Below are 20,796 nucleotides of genomic sequence, written 5' to 3'. Positions count from 1 at the left end.
CAATTTTGGTTAAATTTGTTGTTGCGATACTAAACTTTCATGAGGACCTATTACCTCACTAGACTATTTAATACCGTATTTTTTATCTCCCTGAACTATTTAATAGTGTATTTTAAAGGTATATATGTGCCCACGTGGACACAATACTATTTATAATTTTGTATTATTTTTTATGTCCACGTGGAAAAAAATATATGTTTAAAATACAGTATTAAATAGTCTAGGGAGGTAATAGGTCCTCATGAATGTTTAGTATCATAACAGCAAATTCGACCAAAGTTGGGGTATTTTTCAGACCCTTATCCTTTCGTTATATATATACTCCCTCTGTCCCATTTTAAATGTCACCTTTTTACTTTGCACTCGCATTAAGAAATGATGTAATTTTATCCTTCTACCCTTATTTAATGTTTTTTTAAGTTAACTTTATTAATAAATGACGAGATTAATTAACTATTCTATCAAGGGTTTATGCATAAATTTTATAAAATAATAAGTATTGTGGTCTAGCTATTTATAGAAAGGGATGACATATAAAATGGGACGGAGGGAGTATAAGATAACTTTATTTTATCATTATAATACAAAAGATGGGATAAATATTGTTTGAACTAATTAATATCCCTAATCAAACACATAACATTTTTTTCTCGGGGTTATTATCCATTATTTCTTGTACCAAACGACTTCTTAGGTTGATAAACACTAGAAAATAAAATAAAGAATCTCACTTATTTTCCATGAAAAACATTTTTCTTCGTACCGAAGGTAATACAAAAAGGGAGGTGAATAGATTTATACACAACTTAAGGGATCATTCCACAACACTACAATAGCTCAAAGGACTCATTTTGACAATTCCCTCCAATTTCCCTTTCCTTTCTTCCCAAAATAATTCAAAAAAACCCTCCAAATCTCCAGTTAGGTATACACAATACAGCCAAGATTCTTCCTTTCTGCAATTTCCGACCAAAGAACTAGAAAAGGTGAAGGAAAAGTGAAATGGGTCATCGAAATCTCAGTCATTATCACCATTTAGAGAACGAACAACATCAATCAGTAGATGGGTTATTGACCCTTTTCACCAAAGCCAACCATGACCTGAACATGGTTCAGAACAAGCTCGAGAAGGAATTTCGACAAGTTTATCCGGATAATGTTTGTAATTAACGCAACCCCTTTAATTTTTTTGTCAACCCATTTCTGGGTTTTTGATTTTTCTCGTCTTTTTCCCAATTTTTTTTGGTTACAGGCGAACCCCATGAAGCTAGTTTCGAGGATTAAGAAAGTTCAGGATGAAATGTGCAGCTTGAAGGAGCAGTGTCGTGAGCTACTTGCAGCTAAACAGGTACTGCTATTGCTAGATTGCTACTAATTTGTCCTCAATACCAAGTTTGTTGGGGTCATTTGTATGCAGAAGCAAATATAGGATTTCTAGAACATGGGGTGCACCATTAATGAAAAAAGAAGAAAAAAACTGTATTAAATGAAATTGATAACTCGGCATTCAACTAAGTGCATCATTCAGCTTTCTTGTAGCATGGGTAATATTAGTACCAATTTTAGAGATATATACAAATACCTAGTTTTACGGAGAGACCACGGATTCTCGTGCCCCATAATATAGCATATAAATTCGCCTCTACCTGTATGAATTATCTATATCCGTCTGCTCTAGTTGGATCTGTTTTATTTAAGTACTCAATAATTTGTGTTTCAAGACAAATTAACGTATGTATGTATACTAATCTGTGATTGTATTTGTCTTTTCTGCTTTGGAACCTTAATATTATTTGAATTTCTTAAACTTGGATAAAATTAATACTTAAATGTAGGAGGAAGTGAACCAGGTTGCTTGAATCATGCCATATTTGTGAGGAACAAGGCACTGTCATAAGATTAAAAGTTTTAGCTAGGTGTGTTGGCCTGTATTTGTATAAGTTGGTAAAGGCAGTTATTTTTTTGCAGTAATCCTCTTCCTTTTCTTGTCCAATTTTAGACTAGGTTTGTTTCTTTTTCTCACCTGTTTTTCGAAGTATCTAAAGTTTTTTCGTGGTTCTTTAGTCAAAAAACAGTTTCCGGACGACTTTCTATTCTTGAGTTCCTGGTGAAAAGCTGAAATCTGGTTACCAGCATGGTATAAAGAGAAACCGATTTCTGCCCACTTCTCATCCAAATGGTTTTCAAAAGTCAAAACGTATTTGAGTTATTGTTTGGCCATCGGGAATATGATGTTGGAAACTGTATAATCTGGTAATAAGTTGTAACTACTTTGAACTCATACATCAAGTTGATCACAGTCCAAAATTTTCAATCTTGCTCATGTAGTTGTGTATGAGAACTAGTTTTGGTCAATAATACTTCAAGTTCACTTCCATATGATAGCAGAATCCATTGAACCGTGATTATTGTTGATGGGAGACATTATATGAGGTTTCACTCGTAACGATTACCATTGACTCTGGATTTCAAGTCGATATTGAGCTTAGCATGTCACTTTATGATGTTTGTCTGCTCGTACCCTTTGGAAAAACAAAAGACATAGAAGATATGTGGTGTGTTGTTGATACAGATTGTGTGAGCTAAACTGCTTATAAATGCATTTCATTTTTATTTATCATCAATCCGTTGTCATCATGGAAATGCCACTACTATGATGATGAAGTGTCAAGTACTGTGTTTTCAAAATAGTGGATCTACTAAGAAGTGGACCATGATGATGTCAAGCTCAGTGACATCTGTTAAGTGTGGGACAATGAAAAACGTAAGGATATTCAGGGAAAAAACAAATTCACAAAACTTGGTCAAACTGATTGAAGATTTCATATGATGCTACAGTTTAGTCCTTCGGAAAAACTGACGGCTGCATTGAATATGTAGTAGAAACCTTACCACTGAATCTGTAGCATCGAGTTTCTGATACTTTAGTCTACATCAAGTAATCTCATATGAGTAATCTTACCACAGAAGTTGAGTGCCTTTTTTTTGACAAACACAGAAGTTGAGTGCCTTAATGATGGAATCCATGATAAAGCAAAAGAAATGCAGTTCAAAATTAAGTAGTGTACTTAGTTTTCTTTGTGGCCTATGATTTAGTTATCCTCTACCTCTTGATTATATTGAATATCCTCCTTCCATGGGTTAGTACTGGAATGCATATATCAAAGCTCAGTGTGAAATTTGAATGAGATATGTATTTCTTTTGAGTAATTGAGGTTACACAAAATCACAGTCTGTATAAAAAGTTCATGTATAGCTTTTCTGTACTTAACAAGTTGCGATTGTTGGGACCAAGACTTTCTGGTTATTAGTAGCAAAGAGGTGTCCAATCACCTCATTCTTTATTATATATGTTGCTTTTACTGTGCTGGGATTGTAAAGGTTTTATGCTGAATGCACTAAAAACAGGATTTGATTGATAAAGCTCGGGCAACCTTAGTTGGGAACAGGTCGTTGTTGCAAAGGTTGCAATTATCCACAGGTGTTCCTGTCTTCAGTGATTCTGATGATCCATCATATGCTAGTTTCAACCAGGTAACTTGATTTTGCAGCTTTATCCTTTAGGAAAATATTGTTCCTATATATATGTTTGAGTGTTGAGCCATTCCTCTCCCGCCCTACCTTAACCATTCTATCTGGAAAGACTGCATGCTTGAGTTGTAATCAGTGTGTATAATATATTATAATTCGCTCCAAGAGATATCTTGTAAGGTTCTAACATGAAAAATGATTTTCATCTCACATCCTTCTTTGTCTATCAATTCCTAGGTTTTACTCCGCTTTGTCTATCTAACAGCAATTTTATTGACTTCATCTATACTGTAGCAAGATTGCAAAAATTTCCAAATGGTTTCTAATTATTGTGCACCATTTGCCAGCAAGCAACCAAAATCTAATCTGAAGGGCAAGGATTCCTGATTTAGTCATGGCATTTAAGTGCTTGCTGTGGTGGCAATTTTTGGCGTTATGTCTCTCTCTCTCTCTCTTCCGCAACTTTTCGTTTTTCTTGATGTGCAGGTCATTGATGAATGGACAACTCAAGTCAGATCAAGAACAGGTGCAGTATCATAATAGCAGTTCTATAACTTTTATGTTCAATTTTTAACACTTGACTGGTATACAAATTATGTTTCTTATCTAAAGAAAAAAATAGAAATGAAAGAGAGGTAAATATGTGTCTGATGGTCCTGTTGTGACTGTGACCAACAAAGCTTTTGACCATTTTTGAAACTTAAAAGCAGCACTTCCTTCTTTTTTTTCTCATCACCACTTATCAAATTGTTGAACCTTGGTGATTGATGGTTTGTTAAATCTTCTTTTGAAAAAGGCTTTACCCCTGCACTGCATTGTCAACTTTGGGCTAGCTGTGATCAGTCCCTGGGAGCATTTTGGGCATCTAAACTCAATTGCTAAATTAAGAAATGGGTGCAATGTACAACTTACTATTTCCACAGACTTAGTTAAGAACAACACAAATTAGTGAAAATCAAAAGTTAATTGTCGTTACATTATGTCCAGGTAGGGATAAGTCAGAGATTTCGAGAATCTCTAACTTATCTTAAATGACTATCAACTACAAGTAGTGGTATGAAATAGGTCCGAATAAGCAAAATAGAAATACATGATTCAAATAGGCAACACCAATTAGTTTGGGATTAAGGCGTAGTTTGCTGGCTTACCTTTATTTCTCTGAGTGCTTCCCAACTCCGACCCTGGAACGGGTGTAGGTTGGCTTTTGCTGATACTCATAAACATTCATGGTTTAAATAAATATGTGCTTTTAGTTTTTTTAAGGTGTACCAATGAGGTGCCAAAAAGTACAAAAAAGAGAGAAATGTGAAACAGCCTTCTCCAGGTAGAAGGAAATTCAGGAGGTCCGGCAACAACAATATACCCAGTGTAATCCCACAAGTGGGATCTGGGAAGGGTGGTGTGTATGCAGCCTTACCCCTATCTTGAGAACGTAAAGAGGCTGTTTTTGAATTCAGGAGGTCACACTCAGACATAGAGACTAAATCAGAGACAATGCTCTTACTGTCTCTCTAGTCATTGAAGCATCTGTTGCATGTGTTGTTTCTCTCCTGCCATGAAAGCATCTGTTGTGCTTTCAGGTTTTGTTACGGGATTTACTCAATGATCAGTAGTAGAACGTAATACCAATGATCAATGTCATTCGTTAAAGTAGTTTTTTCTTGAAGGGGGCAGATCTATTTTTGTTGACTAACATCTCCATTATGCAGAGGAAGAGAGTCCTGAATCAGGTGAAGATATCAACCAGATGCTGTTTTCAGCTATTGTCCATGATAACTAAGAAGTCATTCAACCTTTGAATTGGGAAGATGCTTGATGTTAGATATCTAGTACTATATGAGCTTGTATCTTATCATGTTATATTCTAAAATGGAGATTTTTCAATGGTTTCTTGGAGAATTCTTGTATCTTTTTGGTTCTTTAAGTTTACATAGTTGCTCTTTCTTGCTATTTCAGACAGGAATTAGTAACATCAAGTAACTTTCTTTCTTTTACAAGAATGTAAAAAGGATTGTAATACATGTTAGAAAATTAATGCTTCATTGTTTTGAGCAAAGGTTATGCTCCTTTCTAATATGGCACCTTGATCTTAAATTTGGCATGGTAGGTGGCTTTTGACCCCTATTGCGGACAAAGTGTGGAGAAAGGCAGAGAGGTGGGCCCATACTCCTTGGAGAACCCCATTGGTTTACATAAATTCCTTTTTGCACAACTCACGGATGAATTTCATGTGTTCTTGATATAATTTTATTTGAGGGTATTATATGGAGTTAAAAGTATTGGCAGTGGAAGAAAAATAGAGAATATTAAACCTATAGTAAAAGGTTAGCTTATAGAGAGAACTTTTTAAATTTTTTGAATATTAAATGAACTTGTATTCTTGAAAGATGTATGTGAGTATAATCTTTGGAAGAAGTTTTAGTTGAATAACAAGAGCAAAACACATGATGCGTAAATTAAGCGAGTATGTCATAAATTTGAACCTTTTCATGGACCAAATCATAGTATCTAATTATAAAGAAAGATAGAAAGACAAGTTCATTCTATCTATCAAATTTCTATACGTCAGTTGACCTTCGTAGATTTCTCAAGTCATAAAGAAAAATAAAACAAACTAATGAACTGAGCCAAGTGCATTTAATCAACAAAAGATAGGTATTATTCTTGGGTGCATGTTTTGCTGCAAGGTAGATGAAAACATCCTTTAATTTTTCTGGCAAATTATTTAGCTTTTAAATTACAATCTGAAAACCTTTACTGAATAAACTGAAAATCCTATGAGGAAACTTTAAGAGCATAATCTAAAATGTTAATAGTTATTACCAATGTTAGACTACATCTAACATTGTTTATAAATTTGAACAGTATATGATCAAACATTACGACTCAACTAATATTATTCGAATTTGAAAGTACTATGAAGAAAAATAGATTAGTACCTGATAAAAGACAACTAAAATTAAGACAGGATATTCTACAAATTCTATATTACCTTAAATCTACTGTAAAATCATGAACTTCTAATGCAAGATGCATATGTTGCTGAACTTTGCGAAAATTAATGCTATACAATCTCATTTATCGCTTTCAGAAAGCTTCTATCAGGCCGAGAACCAAAAGGGAGAAAGAATTGTGCTTTACACAAATGGTACATCATGAAAACTAATGTAACAATTGTACAACTGAGAAAGAAATATTATTTTCAACAATGAATACAAGTATCAAGATGCATTCTGAACATTGATCCTGTCCAAGGATCAAGAACTTGATTAAAATTTCAAGAAATCAGTGGAGAAGTTACTCTTCGGTAACAGGAGGCTTGGGAATAGGAGGCTCTCCCAACCACTTTGCACGGTGACCTGTTCCTTTACAGTCGGTGCAGCATACAGAACCCTAAAATAGCAGAGAATTAACTCACTTGAATTGCATCTAGTCTAAGCATATATGCATTACAACTCAATCTATCGGAACACAATCAGTCGTAAGAGGAAATCTGCAATACCTACAACTTAGAATAACATAGGCTCAGGACAGTTACCTTTCCAGTGCAGATGACACAGCTTGTATTGCGAGAGGGCACTTGACAGAGCATATTGTCGCCTAGTATAAAGAAACCAGTACCACCACACCAGTTGCAATCCACAAGGCCATTTGAGTCACAAGTAGAGCATATAATTGGCCTAGGTTGCTGCACACATCAGGGAAGCGCAAAAAGAAAATAGGCAGCAACATCAATATGGAGGAAAGTCTTGTTACAAATACAAGCTTTAACATTGATACTCAGATATGTACGAGATAGAAGAAAACGATTTGAGTTATTTATTTGATTAAAAAAACCAGTGGATCTCCCACTGAAGTACTTGGTTAAGCATATGGATCACATGACTTTCGAAAAGGTAATTATTATTCTTACAGTTTGGAGAACACAAAAATATTCCATCCAATGTGGATGATTGGATAATCCAGGTACAGATTATATTTTTGTAGGATTTTCTGATTTCTTTATCCATCTTGCATTCCGGGGTTTTCTATTTATAAATAAACTATTCATCTGCATGTATTTCGTCTGTATCTCACCAGTAGATTTAAAAAACCCTGGGAATTGACTTGGGTTACAGGTGTGGTTCGGGCTGCATGAGTAGGACTTAACTTTTTTAGGTGTTGCTCTACAAAAGTAGATGGCCTAACCAGCCAATTTTTTTGACAAACTAACCAGCTAATTTGTAACTTGAAAGTCCCCATAATTAGCTAAACTTTTCATAAACAAAAAGACACCATACACCCTATTAGGATATACCATATCATAGAATTTCAAAAATACTACCAAAACAACTTGATAGATGTTCTTATCCCCACTCTAAACCTCTCTCAAGTAGGCCAGTATTTTAGATATTTATGGTTGACCACAAGACGCTCTCTCGACCCATAAATCATGTGTTTTTCAACCAGAAGCTTTTTGTAAACCATCTAACCTCCAAAGATGCATAAAATCCATCTAGCTTGACAAACCAAAGTGAAAATCATGGATACTTGTAATGAGCACAGGTGGGTCCATGCAGGGTTTGTACATGTGTGCAACAAAGCTGAGAGATAAAGATACTTCACAACATAGGGAGAGAGAAAGAGAAACTTAAATAGCATAATTTCTTACAGACTTACACTGTCCATAGGTAAGAAATGAGGGTTTGCTATCATGTCTTTGAATTATGCCTTCCGGATTCCCACAAGGTAGCAACCGCTGGACATAGGAAAACATGATTTATCCCTCATGTAAAGAGTGAGTTGGAATTTTTGTGCGTTTTTAGAGTAGGAAATTGTGTTCTTATTGGGTATGAAGGAAAAATCCTCTGTAACTCCTTCCCTGCTCCCAAATTCCTAAATTATATCAGCTCCAAAGATTTAGGTCTTCAGGTTTTCTTCCATTAAATGGTAATCAGGAAGTACTCTTCAGGTTTACTTCCACAAAATGGTATCTCATTTTAACTTTACTTTTCTTTTTGTTTGGTGTATGTAGTCTTTTTCAAGCTCCTCCCTCACAAATGGAGTTTTGTCAGTGGATTGTCGACCCATAGATCGTGTTTCAAGTTAAACTCTGGGTCCTGGGATATTTGAGGTTATTTGATCCAAAGATCCTCTTCACAACCTACCAGAGCTAAATGGTTCTTGACAAGCAAAGGTTAAGTGTTCTAGGAGGTCAGCGAAGCTGCTCAAACATGATATATCCGATAAAGTATCTGAAGTATACATGTACATCATCTTATTGAAATAATAGCTATAGAGTTATTGTGCATCTTCTTTTCTTTTTTTTGATATAGCTCTCTAGTTTTAGACTTGAGATAAAGTATCTGAAGCATACATGTATGTATCGTCTGCTCACTTCAACATCATAGCCACATATAGGTACTAACTCAGTTCTCTTTGTCAATGTGCACAATGTTAAGTCTTACTGGTCAAACGCCAATCCAGGGTAACATAATCAATCATCACCATCAAAGTGAAAACAGAGACCAAGGTATAAGAGTAAAAAGAGGGGAATCATCTTTCTAGAAGTTATGATGCTGGAACAAGCAATTAGGAATGTTGTACCTCATTAACAACTCATATTCCTAGGTTAACATTTCTGGATAACACCATCTATTTAGCCAAGGAACACGCATAAATAAAAATCTTCTCTTTTTATCATTGTTTCCATAATCCATTTTCCTTTTCTTCAAGCTTAAAACTTAAATCTCCCGAAGCTTCACTGGAAACAAAACCAGACTTCAAGATGAACTAAAGGGCATGACAGGAAATACAAGATGGTATAAGGGAGGGCATATGATGAACACAATACTTAGAGGATTCATGATACTATGATTATTTATACTATTTATCAATTTGGCCACCGTCCTCCTTTATCCGGACTTGAGACTGGCTGTGGGCAGCTCACATAGGCAGAACGGAATGGATATAGAAGATTCACAAGGCCAACTTCAACTAGTTAGGGGTTTAAGGGAAATAGTTGATTGATCAATTTTTTCTACAACATGGTGTCCACACCAGCTTGTGCACGCCTCTATTAATCCACCAGGCAATGGCGAATTTATGTGTTAAAAAAGGGTCACATGAACCCATGATCATTTGACTAAACTCGGTATCTTATTTGTATAATTCTTAAAATATATCTAGTATTATTTGAAGGCATCCATGGTCAAAAGAGACTTGAGTGGTGCGCTGGTTTGAGCCCTAGTCTTAACCCTTAAGGTCGCAGGATTGCTGCCCATTCATTCTCTTTTTACAGCCTTACAACACTTCCATTTCTGATGATGCATTCAGAGGCAGAAATATGCAGTAAAGCAACTAAAATTTTCTTGTCACTATAAAATTTTAGACCTTTATCTTAAAAGCATTTAGGAATCCTGGATTCACCTCTGCCACCCACCAACAACAAGTAGTGATCAACTCTCTCCACCAAGTCTTAGATTGCTTCTACAGGAATTTAAATCCTAATTTTCCATAGGTCCATTTTAGCTTTACTGACTGCTAGTCGTTAATTCGCTAAATACACACAAAAGTAAATTTTTTTCTTCAAGCTTCTATCAAAGCTAAAATTGATGAAAAGCTGAGATGAAAAAGGAAGTACCTTAGAAATCAACCATGCCTTCTCGATGCGTTCAACAAAGTGAGATGAACTATCAACTGCTGATGCTCTTACAACACAAATTCTGGGTATTTTCTTTACTCTACGATCTCCATAGATCATCAATTGTGATAAAAAACGATTAACAACATCTGATTTTTTTGCAGAAATTATAGGTCTATAATAAGAACATGTACAACTACAGCTACTAGCCATTTTTTTCTCTTCAATTTCTTCAGAAAAAATGCATCCAATTTTATACAAAAAACAAGAAATTATGACTCCATTTTGCTTTGTTTTCGTGTGGCGTTAGCAGTTTTCGATGAAAGTCAGTCCGATATTATAGTTTAGTCTGACCCGCCTTATGGACCGACCTTCCACAGGGTGAGCCTGATATGACACGCTATTTGAAAGTTAACTTTCATATCGTAATTTTGATATTCAATTGATATTTTAAACTTCGATTTTGATATTCTACGAAAATGGTAAATTGATAATTATGATTTGTTCAATTTGATTAATATATATCCTTACGACTTTGACAAATAAAACTTTGTTAACTATGATGAAAATTAATGATGTATAGATTCCTACCTCTAATTTTAATTATTTGTCTTTAAGCTCAAGCTTGGGAATAATTATATTTAAGTCAAATTTTATGTTAGGAATAAATAATGATGTTTGAGATGAACTTTGACGGTCCTTTTAAGGTTATATTACTATTCATTTTAATATGTCAACTAATGTTTATAGTTATTATTACATCATATAAATTGTGCATATTGAGCACCGCATATAGATATGAAGTAGTTTTCACTTTATACAATCCTCAAAAGATTATAGTACTTCTCATATTAACATATCAACTAGTGTTAAATATAAAGATAAAATTATTTTTAATGTAAATATAATAAGTGTTAGAATATTCATGTCCTCTAACTTCTTCGTGTGTTACTTGATCAGATTTGAACCTATTAGAATTCTAAATTCGCGACTGATCGTTGAAAAATGCACAATTCACTCTCAAAACTCCCCCTCATCTCATGCACTATTTTTCTTTAAAACTCTCTCAGCCACCATTGTTGACTACCAAGCACTTTGCAGCTCTAACCTTTCTTTATCACCACTTAATTTCCTATTCAACAAAGCCACATAATTTCACCTTTGAACAATATGTGTTACATTTTCAACTGTTATAGTGAGAACCCCAAAATAAAAAAGAAATCAAAACGTTATTGCTTCATTTTGGCAAACCATAAACAATTTCATAAATGTATAAACTCAACAACACATATTAGTGATGCATTTTACATACCAGAAGATGAGAAAAGAGTGTTGAAGTTCCTATAGAACACAGCACAAAAGATAAATGCCTATACTGATCTTGTTGATGTTTCTAGAAAATAAAGAAGGAAACATGGAGTCAATTTCAAGAACTTACATACAGTTACACAAAAAAATAAGAATACAAGCTGTGTCTGTTTCATTTTTAGCTAGAAACCATCTGTCATCTGATCTGAGCGGGCAATATTGACCTGTTGTTTTAAGCTCAAGCTCCATTTGGATCGCGAACGTTGACTAGTCTTACAACCAACAACCTCAGATAGCCTGGTCATTCTTCTAAATGAATGTGCACACATTCTCGCTCAAAAAGAAAAAATCCTCTGATAAGACCAAAATTAATATGCCCCTAGAAATCGTACTTTGTCCTGCCACTTCTTAAGATTAAGCATAACATGTCGGCGATGTCTGAAGATGACGTTGACTTTAAGAAGTTCCAAGACTCCAGCATAAGTCTCTTTCTTGATCCCTTAAAATGCACAACCTGTACACAAAAACGAATCCAAAACTCAGAACGAAACCAGGTATCCTTTTGTAATCTCATCTATGAAGTATGTCATTCATCATGAGATTGGAAGTTTATCAAATCTAATTCTTTTTCAGATTTTCAATAGCTGCGAACAGCATCTTTTCGCTTAAGAGGTCCACATGGAAGCGATTTAAGAGTGCCTATAGCCCTATACTTAAGCAACAGTACAACTGTACAAGCCACGTGTACAACATAATGGAGACTCAGACTTCTGAAATTCTAACATGGAGAATGCACTTGGATATTTTGTTTCAGTTATATGTACATTTAGTTGATAACCATCTACATATTTATATGTCAATAATTTACAACTCCCTAAACTAGTAATCCAAAAGTAATTTCAGAACATCACTGTAAATTTATCATTTATAAAACCCAAAACAAAGCTTAAACCAGATTTGTACCTTAACATCCAAGGGCATCCCATGAAATTGACCGGCACCCTCCGGTGGTGTCCAGTTATAAATGGAACACGGCAAAAATAGCACTGAAGCACCACTGATTTGGTCCATAAATGCTTGTTTCCTAGAAAACCTTCGGACATCAAAGGAAGAGTGAGATTTTACAACCCAAGCAAGAGCTAATTGATCCCCAAGCATTCTGGAAGCTTTCATGAACTTTGACATGTAGGCTTTTAGTACTTCTTCCAAGAAAAACTTTGCTCTGCACAGTTAAGGAGTTACAATGGCTTTAGGAAGAGATATAAACAAATGCATTTCCAAGTTCTGCTGTTATATTAGTGAAAGAAACTTTACATTCTGACAAAACAAAAACAGATAATACTAAATCACAGGTTTTCGAAATTTCAAGCATACATACAAAGAAACATTTGTTAAATCTCTGGTGTTCCTCCTAAACAATATCAGAACTACATAAAACAACACCTATTAGCTTAGGATTGACTGAGGAGCACCCTTCGTTGCTATCACAATCCAAAGAAAATCGAACACGCAAGCAAATCACCATTACTAGATATCCTATTAGCACTGTCCCCCATAAATTCAGGGAGAACAGACAGATCAACAAACCTTAAAATTCCCTCTGGAGTGCCCCTCACTGCTATAAATCCTGAATTCAGAGGTTGCTCTTTGTTGTTACGGAATGTTAGAGCCACATGAAAATCAGGGTGATCATTAAATATCTGCCCCAAATCATCAACCACTGCTATATCTGAGTCGGTAAAGATGTAGTGATTCACTTGTCCCTTCAATTTTGAATGCTCTGCAGCCCGAGTTTCTAGAAAGACCTGCAGTGGAAAACATTTAGCGGAAAAGAACACCATGCATGATACAAAAGACAAATCATCTAAAATTTTCTTAGGAAATTAGACTCGACAAATCAACAGAAATAGAGTAATGATAGAAAATTTTGCAAGAAATCAACACTTACATACAAAAGATGGAACTTTTAACTATATCCCTTTACTATATGTTTATATGTCATCATTGTAGAGAATTGCTCGACAATTTCTGGAAACCGCTGACACTTAACTATAGTGACCAATTGGAACGAAACATAGAAACTATTTTGGCGCGACAAGAAATCGCCAAATTAACAATCTGAATTAGCTCTAATAATTACTAGACGACCAATCAAATGCAAGCAAATATTCATGGTTGATTCAACAGTATAAGGACATGATGATTTGCTAATATTTAAAATAAGGATACGGATTATTCAACAGTACAAGGACAGTAAAGGCCCACGTGCATTCGAAAATGCAAATATACATGTAGCCAATTAGCTTATCGCAGTTTGGGAAGGTGATTTTCCCGAGTTACAGAAGATAATCTGAAGCACACCTGGCGTTCTGTAACCACAATAAGAATTGGGGAAGTTCTAAAGCCAAATCAACATAAAAAGAAGAATACCCTTCATAATAATGAACTGTGCTCTTACAATGTAAGACCTGATTCTTTGTAGCATCAACATTTCTCGTGAATAATCACCTTGAATGGGAAGTATGGTCAGTCTATCTCTTTCCACTGGAAGTTTAGATGATGGATTAGTAAGGATGATGATGTTGCTTTGAGGCATGGTTTCCTGCACGTATCAATTCCATGTCAAATATATTGCAACTGAAATCAACTTCTAGCTAATACATATGGCAATAGCTTGGCAATAAGATATTATCAGAAGAACTCTAATTTTGCAGCAAGACAGGCACTTTGGAAGTAAAATATGAAAGAAAAATGGAAGTGCCAAGATATCCAGAAGGAATATCAAGGTTCTCATAAGACTATGAAACAAAAAAATGACGAAGCAAACCATCACTTCTGTTTGTTTGCGTCCACAAAATAAGGCCAAATAAGCGATCGATCAAAGCTCACTTTAATGAGTTTAAACTAAAGACTAATGAGAAAGGCAGTCTTTAATGTTTTATCATGGATGCTTTTACCTGACACCTTGCCAAAGTGAACCAAACACCACTAAGAAGGATGCAAGAGGCTTTTCAAATAGGTGCATCTACCATAAAACCTCAGCAGTTGAAAGCCTTCACGCATCTCAAACATATGTATACCAAAAAACAACACTTCAAAATACCAATCCTAGAAAAAATCTTTTGTAGGATCCATTAAGAGGTATGCATAGCACAGTAACCTTCACCATTATTAGTATCGACTATTTCAAAGTGTGATATGAAGAAAACAATAACCTTTTTTTTTGTGGATAAAGTAGGAAGAAAACAAAAAACTTTCGAGGAGAAGTTTTCCAAAAATGATTTCTGCTGGTGTTTTGTCTGATTATCCAATTTTCATATCAGCAAAGCAGAGCTTATGGCATCAAAGTCTACTTGAGAATCTTAACAAGTACACGGGATTGATCTATAATGTCTAGCAGATGGGTTTACCTGAATGAAATTAACGAAGACATTCAAGATGGCAATTGACCTTTCCACCTTGCTGTAGGAAATGTTCCCAACCGTAACACTGTCTAATGATTTGCCATTTGTCTGCTGATCAACATTATACGTGGCAAACACAGTGACAATGGAAATATTGCCTCCAGCCTTCAAATGTTTAGAAGATGCTCCAAAATGTGTCTTGGTGAGAGCTTTGTTGCCTGCCATTTAGATTAACAAAAGTAAATTTACCAATCTTTAATTTATATGCATGAATATATAAACAGATCATATGGTAGAAACACTACTAAGTTAGATTTAGAGCAATCCGAACATGCATTTCATGCAACTGAGATCCAGAAATGCACCTTAAGAGAGCTAATTGAATAACACTGCAGTTGGAAGGAGGTTATCCAGTATTCTGAGCCTGAAATTATTAAACTAGACACATACATGGCGTAGTACACTCTAATTAGAGCTTCTTACTAAAAGTTTGAGCAACATAACTAGTTCACATGAGACATACGTTTACAAGCATACCATTTCACAAGTTTCTAAATGTCCTAAGAGGAAACTACATACAAATTTGCACCCAGTCTCAGGTTCAAATGCTAGTAGAGACGCATACACTAGGAATTACCCTAACACTACTGTTAAAAAAAATACTGTGAAATTTAATAGGAATCGCAAATATTAATGCAAAAAGTTGTAAACCTTTGCACTGTAGCCGATCACGCAACCCTTCGCCTGCAGCAGGTCCAAAAACCAGATGATCAAACTTTTTGTATTGTTTCCTTTGTGGAACTTCTGCAGCAGAATGCTGCCGCAGTTCTAAAACTGAGAATCGGATAATTTTAACCAGTAAGCTCTATTGATGCTTCAATTTAAAAGGCAAAGAGTACGAAGATTGAAATAGGGAACTACTCAATATTCACCTGACATTATATGAACAAAAACAAAAAACAGAGGTAAACATAAAAGGAACGGGCGCCATCCACTGCACACTCTCCTTCCTATCATATCTTTGTAGGAAACACCAATTCCTAATACCATCCCAGCTTCAAAGAGCAAAAGCCGGAATCCGATAGCGACTCAATGCAGAGCCAATGGTCCTGTCTAGATCGCGGGGATTTCGCCGGCAAAATGGATTTAGAGTGTAGATTTCGCCGGAGAAAGAGAGGAGATTGAGGAAGTTACTGGGAGATTTGAAAACTGGGCCTTAATGGATCGGATTGGGTCCAAATTTGGAGTCCGGTACAGCCCATTGAGCTTGGCTGGATCTTTTGGCCCGTGGAGCAATGAAACCATAAAATTCTCTTTTTTTATGTTTCTTTTTTTGCTATTTTTGCCAAAATATTTAAAGTTCATTTTATTTGTGGAAGATTGTTGTTGGTTATTAGAGTAATTTAGTTTAGACATTTAAGTAGTACTTGAAGGTTTAAGTATTTATATGAGGAAATTGTGTGGATAAGCAAATATATACTAGTTAATTAGTTAACATAGTTATTATTTGAATTTATTACCATTTGCAACCTCTTTTTCGCTATAATTATGTGTGCCTCTCTCCTCTCTTTCTCTCTCGCCTCTCTCTCTCTTTCTCTCTCCTCTCTTATATGTATATAAGATAATTCGTCTCTCTCCACTTTCTACTCTCTCTTGCTCTCCTCTCTCCCAGTTACATATATACATATACAATTTGACAAATATACAAATACAATTCACCTCTCTCCACTCTCTGCCCTCTCTCCTCCCTCTAATTTGTAGCTACGAATCGTAATTAGCAAACTATAGTTATGGAGCCTAATTAAGTTATTTTTAGTCGCTATTTGTGAAATTTCCTCGTTTTTGGGGGAAAATTATGCGAAATGGCAAACATCTAAAGTATATTATGTAATAGAACTATAGTTTCGATTATTTTTAATCTGTGACACAGTTTCACGAAATTTTACTATTCAATTTTCTATTTGTAAAAACTCAGAATTTGTATAATTCGGTCCCTAATTGTATAAATTCAGAATTTGTATAATTTGGTCCTTGATTGTATAAATCCAGAATTTGTATGATTTGATTCCTGATTGTATTAATCCAGAATTTGTATAATTCGATTCTTGATTGTATAAATCCAATATTTGTATGATTCGGTTCCTAATTGTACAAATTCAGAATTTATACATGCTTGCCTTAACTATTTGTACACAATTTATGAAAAATTCATATAAATTACCAAGTTTGCTTATTAGCCGCAAAATATACAAACCACAACCTCCATAGCAAACGAAACTATAGCTATAGAGCGCAATTACTAAAATTATAGCTATATAGTCTTATTATGCCTATTATCTTTGTTATTTCTGAAAAATTCTATTCTTTCTTTTTATGACTATGGTGTTAGAGCCAGTTTTTGCGCACATCAACTAGTTTTATGGAATACATGCCACCTCCAATTGACAACACATACTAGGTAACTTCCTCCATCAAAATTAGGATAGATGGTTAAATCAGCTAGTATTTTTATCTTTGCTTTGACGGAATCTTTTGATGTAAATGGAGCAATGAAACCATAAAATTCTCTTTTTATATATTTTCTTTCTTGCTATTTTTGCCAAAATATTTTAAGTTTATTTTATTTGGGGAAGATTGTTGTTGGTTATTAATTTAATAACATGTACTACTTGAAGGTTTAAGTATTTATGTTGCCTTGGTATGATCTACTCATTACCCAAATTATTTTTTACTATGTTCGTTGAGATTCTCTACTAATTAATATAGCCTATCCATTACGAACAAATGGAAGTACACAAATGGAACCATTTATATCTCTTTAGTGGTTGTAAACTTACAAAACAAATATAGTTAATGATTAGGTCTCTTAAGTGGCAGTAAACTTACAAAACAAATATAGTTAATGATCAAGACTTATTGAGATTTAGACTTACAAAACTAAACGAATTTAATGACTGGAATGTGATCGATTAATATATATTTAATGAAATTTTTTAAGTGAGGTTTGAAAAAAATATAGTATATACTAGTACATATTTTATTCCTATCTTGTGAAGGTAAACAAATTATTTTTAAGGACCTTCGGCTCAACTATAACAAATCAACTTAGGTAGGTAAAAAGAAAAAGGATAGTGGAAAAAATAAAACAGTTGTTCCTTTCGTTTCTATTTATATGTCATTATTTTAGATTTCACGTCTCTTGAGAAACAAAGTAAATTTACTTCCTTATTTAGTGTTCTCTTGAAGTCAAGTAATCAATAAATGAATATAAATTAATTTATTTTGATTAGTTAAATTGACTTATGCAGGGGCGGCTCTAATAAATCGGTGGCCTAAAGCCAAATCTGAATGGAGGCCTTAACTTTGAATATATATTTTTTATGAAGTTTATTAGATTCAATTATTTGATCTTTCTTGAGACATAGTATTCATAATTTGTCAAATTTCTATTACTTTTTTGCTCTTTTATAAAAAAAAATTATTTTCTACAAATAATACTCGATATTTTTTTAAAAAAATACTTATAACCTATTTCTTTTTTTTTAAAATGAGGTCCCTTAAATTTTGGGGCCTAAGGCAATTGCTTTTTTTGCAATGCTGTAGAGCCGCCCCTGGACTTATGGACACAAATTAATCATTTAGTTTTTCTATGTTGGTCAATTTCATATTTTCAATGCTAATGACTCTCAAGGGAAAAATAAAAGTATAATGTTGGTTATGCATTAATTTTGTGAAATAACAAGTATTAAGTCGAGTTCGAAACCTAAATAAGCCACAAAAAGATAAAAGTGACCAAAATAAGCCACTATTCTAGTAAGTAACTAAAATAGGCATAGTGGAAGAAAAAATTTCGTTTTATGTAATATTCCAAACATTTTCCGTTAGTCTCATAATGTGTATATTTTAATATATAATGGAACTATTTTTTACACTTTGTAAAGTGTAAGTTTTTCTTACACTTTATAAAGTGGAAGAAAAAAATATGGTTTACAAAGAGGAATATTTTTCAAGTATTGTTATAGGAGAACGTTGTTGACTAGTCTTAGGCTCCTTCCTAACATAGATTTCAAGTATTGTTAACTTGATTTGATCTATGTAGTCATTTTGAACCCTCAAAAAGTCGGTCAACGATTCGTCATTATAGATAACCCACTCTCCAAAATTTACTTGTTCTTGTGATAAAAATAAAGTGGGGTATTTTTCGACTATAATCAATACTATTTATACCCATTCTTTTATAAATTGATGAAAGAAATTTGTGATATCGGACATTAATTTAATAGTTTGCATTGTATTTGGGATGACACTTATAATAAACGGTATTTCCGTCAGGTATAATTTCGTCGTCCCAATAAATCGAAACTCTAACTTTTGGTTCAGAAGACATCTTTTTGTAATTGAAATGAAGAAAAATAGAAGACTAAAGATGTTGAAGGGCAATGTTTGAACATCCTTAAATAGAGCTTGGAAGAGTTTTCAAAAAAAAAAACAAAAACATAATGTAATAATTTTTTTCCGTTTTTATGATATGTCAAATCAATATAATTATATGACAAACACTGCAAAATCTTCATAAAGAGATACAATTTAATGCAAAACGTGAAAATTATTCCTCTTTATAAAACATAATTTTTTCTTCCACTTTACAAAGTGTAAAAATAGTTCTGTTATATATTAAAATATACACGTTATGAGACTAACGGAAAACGTTTAGAATATTGCATAAAACGGAATTTTTTCTTCCACTAAGCCTATTTTAGTTACTTACTAAAATAGTGACTTATTTTGATCATTTTTATTTTTTTTGTGACTTATTTAGGTTCCGAACTCTATTAAGTCTTGGTGGAGTTAGAAATTTAGTAAAGGATGTGCATTTTTTCGATAAAGTGTGCGCTAGAGCATCCTACGCCTAAACTGGCTCGCTCGACGCTCATGGTATTAAGAAACATCAAATTTTACTAAAGACGATACATAAATAGGAACAAAGTGAGTATTGAAAATCATTTTGGACCTTTCTTCCCTCCTAAGTCTTACACATGGAAAAAGTTTTAGGAATAAACTTGGAAAAATTTTATTCTGTGAGAAGCATAGATGCTAGGTGGCAGACAATACTTGTGCGAGGTGCTTTTGTGCTTTGCCGGGTGGATTTTGGGTCCCACTTGGAGGAAAAATGGCCTAAAGGTCCCTTTTTTCCCTTTTATCTCTCCCTCACTAGTCCAAATTTTCTTATGGTATTTAAAATTGGCGGAATAACCTGAAAGCCCCTTATACTTGGCTCCGTTTGTCACCTAGACCCTTCTACTCACGACTTTGCCAACTGAACACTTAAAGTTATTAAAACACACTATTTTAAACCCCTTTGACTGTTGACTAAGCTTATGTGGTGTTTTTTTGCTGAATCAGATCAAGAGAGTGGTTACACACATTTAAAAAACAAGTGAAGACAACTATTTAATTATTTTTTAAAAAAATAATTAAAAGAAAAATATAACAATTAATTTTTTTTTTTAAAAAAAACCCTTTCCCAATATGATGTACGTTTCTATATCTTCCTCCTCATAATTTCACCCAACCCCCACTATCACCACACACATCTTCTTCAATCTCTTCCAATACTCTTACCCACAATTCTTCCTCTTTCTCTTCTCATATGCTACCTATCATTTGAGAGTTTTATAATGATCGGAAAAATGATATTTATTTAGATTTAGGTAAAAGAGAGGGGAAAAAAGAGGTTCTAAATTGTGAAATAGATGCGGATTTTAGATGGGTTTTTGAAAGACATGTATGAGATTATTTCTAAATGTAAGACAATTTTATTGAGAGCATTTTTGAAGAGTTTTCTATAATGCTTCTTTCTCTCATCCTCCATTTGAGTCACTTTATTTCTCACCACCATTAAAATAGCAAAATTTATAATCAAAAGCATAA

The 20,796-nt window shown here is 34.0% G+C and overlaps 3 protein-coding genes across 3 annotated transcripts; 1 reads left to right on the top strand and 2 right to left on the bottom strand.

The window, feature by feature from the left end:
- Positions 1 to 915: 915 nt before the first annotated feature.
- Positions 916 to 5,579, top strand: LOC125841929 (uncharacterized). The gene is made up of 5 exons (XM_049521119.1): positions 916 to 1,158; positions 1,253 to 1,348; positions 3,409 to 3,534; positions 4,018 to 4,057; positions 5,241 to 5,579. Exons 1-5 carry the CDS (start codon positions 1,003 to 1,005, stop codon positions 5,309 to 5,311), a joined length of 489 nt encoding a protein of 162 aa, XP_049377076.1. The 5' UTR covers positions 916 to 1,002; the 3' UTR covers positions 5,312 to 5,579.
- Positions 5,580 to 6,690: 1,111 nt separating this feature from the next.
- LOC125841658 (uncharacterized) lies at positions 6,691 to 10,456 on the bottom strand. The gene is made up of 3 exons (XM_049520822.1): positions 10,154 to 10,456; positions 7,070 to 7,219; positions 6,691 to 6,924 (listed from the first exon to the last, which is right to left on the bottom strand). Exons 1-3 carry the CDS (start codon positions 10,364 to 10,366, stop codon positions 6,829 to 6,831), a joined length of 459 nt encoding a protein of 152 aa, XP_049376779.1. The 5' UTR covers positions 10,367 to 10,456; the 3' UTR covers positions 6,691 to 6,828.
- Positions 10,457 to 11,473: 1,017 nt separating this feature from the next.
- On the bottom strand, positions 11,474 to 16,047 carry LOC125842544 (uncharacterized). The gene is made up of 7 exons (XM_049521850.1): positions 15,798 to 16,047; positions 15,577 to 15,699; positions 14,872 to 15,083; positions 13,920 to 14,063; positions 13,049 to 13,266; positions 12,425 to 12,683; positions 11,474 to 11,975 (listed from the first exon to the last, which is right to left on the bottom strand). The coding sequence occupies exons 1-7, from the start codon at positions 15,913 to 15,915 to the stop codon at positions 11,841 to 11,843; spliced, it is 1,209 nt and encodes a 402-aa protein (XP_049377807.1). The 5' UTR covers positions 15,916 to 16,047; the 3' UTR covers positions 11,474 to 11,840.
- Between the last annotated feature and the right edge of the window lie 4,749 nt (positions 16,048 to 20,796).

This window comes from Solanum stenotomum, chromosome 10 (assembly GCF_019186545.1).
Source record: "Solanum stenotomum isolate F172 chromosome 10, ASM1918654v1, whole genome shotgun sequence".
Lineage (NCBI taxonomy): Eukaryota > Viridiplantae > Streptophyta > Magnoliopsida > Solanales > Solanaceae > Solanum > Solanum stenotomum.
The sequence above is the reverse complement of the archived record's forward strand: the minus strand, read 5'-3'. Positions and strand labels throughout refer to the sequence as shown.

Coding starts and splice junctions, on each gene's coding strand:
- LOC125841929 (XM_049521119.1), top strand. CDS start 1,003: ATGGGTCATCGAAATCTCAGTCATTATCACCATTTAGAGAACGAACAA. Junction 1,159..1,252: donor GACAAGTTTATCCGGATAAT/GTTTGTAATTAA, acceptor TTTTGGTTACAG/GCGAACCCCATGAAGCTAGT. Junction 1,349..3,408: donor AGCTACTTGCAGCTAAACAG/GTACTGCTATTG, acceptor CACTAAAAACAG/GATTTGATTGATAAAGCTCG.
- LOC125842544 (XM_049521850.1), bottom strand. CDS start 15,915: ATGGTATTAGGAATTGGTGTTTCCTACAAAGATATGATAGGAAGGAGA. Junction 15,084..15,576: donor TGATCGGCTACAGTGCAAAG/GTTTACAACTTT, acceptor TCTAAATGGCAG/GCAACAAAGCTCTCACCAAG. Junction 11,976..12,424: donor GGATGCCCTTGGATGTTAAG/GTACAAATCTGG, acceptor TTTTGTGTACAG/GTTGTGCATTTTAAGGGATC.
- LOC125841658 (XM_049520822.1), bottom strand. CDS start 10,366: ATGGCTAGTAGCTGTAGTTGTACATGTTCTTATTATAGACCTATAATT. Junction 7,220..10,153: donor AGGCATGGTTGATTTCTAAG/GTACTTCCTTTT, acceptor TGATGTGTGCAG/CAACCTAGGCCAATTATATG. Junction 6,925..7,069: donor GTGTCATCTGCACTGGAAAG/GTAACTGTCCTG, acceptor CTGCTATTTTAG/GGTTCTGTATGCTGCACCGA.